The sequence below is a fragment of the Littorina saxatilis genome, linkage group LG8 (genome assembly GCF_037325665.1).
Source record: "Littorina saxatilis isolate snail1 linkage group LG8, US_GU_Lsax_2.0, whole genome shotgun sequence".
NCBI classification, from domain to species: Eukaryota; Metazoa; Mollusca; class Gastropoda; order Littorinimorpha; family Littorinidae; genus Littorina; species Littorina saxatilis.
In genome coordinates, this window is record NC_090252.1 from 4,901,734 (window position 1) to 4,906,000 (window position 4,267).

The following is a 4,267-nucleotide window of genomic DNA, read 5'->3' on the forward strand; positions in this document are numbered from 1 at the left end:
ATTTTGTGTGTGTCTCTAACAAATTTTATTCAATGTGAAATCCGATGAGAAAAAGGTACCCCCCCCCCCCCCCCACAATGCTGCTCTTAACCCTCAAAACAAGGCCCAGAATACACCAGATTGCACAGATTTTAACCGTTTTTCAAACATTTTCCGGGGGAGCATGCCCCCGGACCCCCCTAGTTCGCGCGCCTGCTTTGCAGGCGCGCGCTTGTGGCTTCGCCACTTCGCTGATTTGCCCCCCCCCAAAAAGGAGGACCCCCCCCCCCCTTACAACTCATTTGGTCCGGCCCTGGGAATGGCTTTGCTTTTGACGAGATATAGATCGAGGGAGGAGGGGTTGTAGGTGTGTGTGAAGGGTAGGTGTGTTGACTACTGTAGTTATTGCTAGCACGAATTCTAAACAGGGGATCACAAGTAGAGTACCCTTCCTAACCAAACTTCCTCTTTCTCCCTCTCCTCCTGCCATTGCTACTTCTACTATTAATTCTAGTTATCTTTGTTTTTATATCAAGCTTCTGAGATGGTAGGACTTCCCTTGTAAAACGTCCAAGTCCCACCTCACCTAATTCTAATGATTTGAATCCTGCTTTTGCTCGTTTCCACCACCTCTACTACTATGACGACGGCAAACACACCGACTTCGGCAACAACGACGACGATCACCATGACGGTATTCTGAAAGTTGTCTTCTATCTTTTTACATTTAGTCAAGTTTTGACTAAATGTTTTAACGTAGAGGGGGGAATCGAGACGAGGGTGTGGTGTATGTGTGTGTGTGTGTGTGTGTGTGTGTGTGTGTGTGTGTGTGCGTGTGTGTAGAGCGATTCAGACCAAACTACTGGACCAATCTTTATGAAATTTGACATGAGAGTTTCTGGGAATAATATCCCCGAACGTTTTTTTCCTTTTTTTGATAAATACCTTTGATGACGTCATATCCGGCTTTTTGTAAAAGTTGAGGCGGCACTGTCACGCCCTCATTTTTCAATCAAATTGATTGAAATTTTGGCCAAGCAATCTTCGACAAAGCCCGGACTTCGGTATTGCATTTCAGCTTGGTGGCTTAAAAATTAATTAATGACTTTGATCATTAAAAATCTGAAAATTGTAATTTTTTTTATTTTTTTCTAAAACGATCCAAATTTACGTTCATCTTATTTTTCATCATTTTCTAATTCCAAAAACATATAAATATGTTATATTTGGATAAAAAACAAGCTCTGAAAATTAAATATATAAAAATTATTTTCAAAATTAAATTGTCGAAATCAATTTAAAAACACTTTCATCTTATTCCTTGTCGGTTCCTGATTCTAAAAACATATAGATATGATATGTTTGGATTAAAAACACGCTCAGAAAGTTAAAACGAAGAGAGGTACAGAAAAGCGTGCTACCCCGCTCTTCTTGTCAATTTCACTGCCTTTGCCATGAGCGGTGGACTGACGATGCTACGAGTATACGGTCTTGCTGCGTTGCATTGCGTTCCGTTTCATTCTGTGAGTTCGACAGCTACTTGACTAAATGTTGTAATTTCGCCTTACGCGACTTGTTTTCTTTCTCACAGACAGACCCAGTCAGCCGGAAAGAGGCAGTGGAGAGAGTTGTTGAGGTCATCCACGGGGAGTACACGGCAGTGAGCCACGTGCCAAAGAACACCAAGCCCAGACCTTCACGCTTCGTCATCGTTCTGACCGTCTTGATGCTTCTTGCTGCCGCTGGCTGCATTGCCTCCCTTGTCATGGAACACATGGGCGCGGCAGTGGCGTGCGTTGCATGTGTTGTCGTACTTCTGGTGGTGACACTGCTGTGGGTGTGCTGCAGAAAGGAAAAACAGGAACGACTGTTGCCGAAGTAGATCAACGCTATTGAAACTGAAAACGTTTGGTGGTTAAGCTACTGTGTGTTGTTGTATTTGGGGAGACATTGTTGGTAATGATAGCATGATCATTGGTAGGTAGTTAGGTGGCTATTTTTGCTGGTATCATATTAACATGAAAATTTCATTTCAAGAGAAGTAAAAGCTACTGTATGTTTATTTCCCTTGGCATAGGTCGAGCTTGCGTCGTTTTCCGTAGATAGGATTGGTTGGTTCTTATTTTTACATTTAGTCAAGTTTTGACTAAATGTTTTAACATAGAGGGGGGAATCGAGACGAGGGTCGTGGTGTATGTGTGTGTGTGTGTGTGTCTGTCTGTCTGTCTGTGTGTGTGTGTGTGTAGAGCGATTCAGACTAAACTACTGGACCGATCTTTATGAAATTTGACATGAGAGTTCCTGGGTATGATATCCTCAGACGTTTTTTTCATTTTTTGGATAAATGTATTTGATGACGTCATATCCGGCTTTTCGTGAAAGTTGAGGCGGCACTGTCACGCTCTCATTTTTCAACCAAATTGGTTGAAATTTTGATCACGTAATCTCCGACAAAGCCCGGACTTCGGTATTGCATTTCAGTTTGGTGGCTTAAAAATTAATTCATGACTTTGGTCATTAAAAATCTGAAAATTGTAAAAAAATTATGTTTTGTATAAAACGATCCAAATTTACGTTCATCTTATTTTCCATCATTTTCTGATTCCAAAAACATATAAATATGTTATATTTGGATTAAAAACAAGCTCTGAAAATTAAAAATATAAAAATTATTATAAAAATTAAATTTTCCAAATCAAATTAAAAACACTTTCATCTTATTCCTTGTCGGTTCCTGATTCCAAAAACATATAGATATGATATGTTTGGATTGAAAACACGCTCAGAAAGTTAAAACGAAGAGAGGTACAGAAAAGCGTGCTATCCTTCTCAGCGCAACTACTACCCCGCTCTTCTTGTCAATTTCACTGCCTTTGCCATGAGCGGTGGACTGACGATGCTACGAGTATACGGTCTTGCTGCGTTGCATTGCGTTCAGTTTCATTCTGTGAGTTCGACAGCTACTTGACTAAATGTTGTATTTTCGCCTTACGCGACTTGTTTTATCGTCTCTTCAGAAGATACTGCTATTGGAGACCGTAGAGCGTGGAACGCAACATGGCCTTTGTTTTCTCTCAGAGTGGAGGGAAAAAGGTTATGGTCGTCAGAAGAAATAGGGACGGTCTGGTTATCTGTATTCAGTAGTTCTGTTTGCCTTAGAAAAAGTAACACGCAAAGTTACTGTGCATATAATTTAGCACTAGTGTTTTCTGATGAATGCTGTCAGTTCTAAACTTCAAAAACAGATCGAGTGTCCAAGAAATGGGGCGTTTTGCCTACTGTGAATTTTGGTCATTATTAAAATGTATATTGATGCTTTAAGTGAGTTCCACTGAGTTATCACTGTCAGTTCGAAGCCTCGATGAGTATTGCCTGTTCGCAACCTTTCTGTACAGTTTGCTTCATTCCCCTTTCCACAACGGACTGTCACATTTTCATCCTAGTAAAATGCATCTGCGTGCACAGCGAAACATTATTTAACTTGAAGAAAACACAATACTAGTAACTTGACAACAATCGTCTTCTTCGTTTATGCTCATTTACTAAAATTGAACCCTCACCGTGTCATGCAAGATTGGCCCAGTCCTCTAGTGATTCACAATGTTTGCCTAGAAATTGTCTGTAAGGGGGCAAGAAACAAAATGTAAGAAACCTTACCTCTGCATGAAAAAAAGAGTGTGTATTCCTTGTAGACAGTTTTGTAATAAAACACACACACACACACACACACACACACACACGCACACACACACACACACACAGACTCACACACACACACACACACACACACACAGATCGAAGCTAATCTTACCAGGATGTCAGTCAATCGCTTGACCTAAATGTCACATTTGCCTCACTACATCTGAAGAAAAGCAAGTTTTGCACAACGCATGCTAATCCTTTACTGCCCCATACACTCTAGTCACACACAGAAGAAGACAAACAATATATAAAGTAATACAAATAAAACAAGAAATTCCTACGAGGTAGGAAAAACACCCCCGTCAAAGGGAAATAACCTTCTCAGTTGGTGGCAGTGACTGAGTGAGAATGGTTATTTCCCTTTGACCATTAAGATGTTCCTCTATAAGTCCTTGTATAATTTTAAACCAGCAATAACTCCCTAACCGTGTGTTTGACTGGTCCCAATTTTTGTAAGGACCGTCTCAGGAATGTATAGAACCTGTTCACTAAGTTTGGTGACGATCGGTCCGTTCATTCTTGAGATCTATATGCGAACACAAACAAACAAACAAACAAACAAACAAACACATCGAGCGAAACCTAT

General features: G+C 40.6%; 1 protein-coding gene across 1 annotated transcript in view; it reads left to right on the top strand.

The window, feature by feature from the left end:
• Nucleotides 1–3,300, top strand: part of LOC138972584 (GTPase IMAP family member 9-like) — a 7,133-nt gene extending 3,833 nt beyond the window's left edge. Inside the window, exon 5 of the mRNA XM_070345240.1 lies at nt 1,571–3,300. Within this exon, the coding sequence (XP_070201341.1) occupies nt 1,571–1,861 (291 nt within the window). The 3' untranslated portion in view covers nt 1,862–3,300. The remainder of the gene's footprint in view (nt 1–1,570) is intronic.
• Nucleotides 3,301–4,267: the final 967 nt, after the last annotated feature.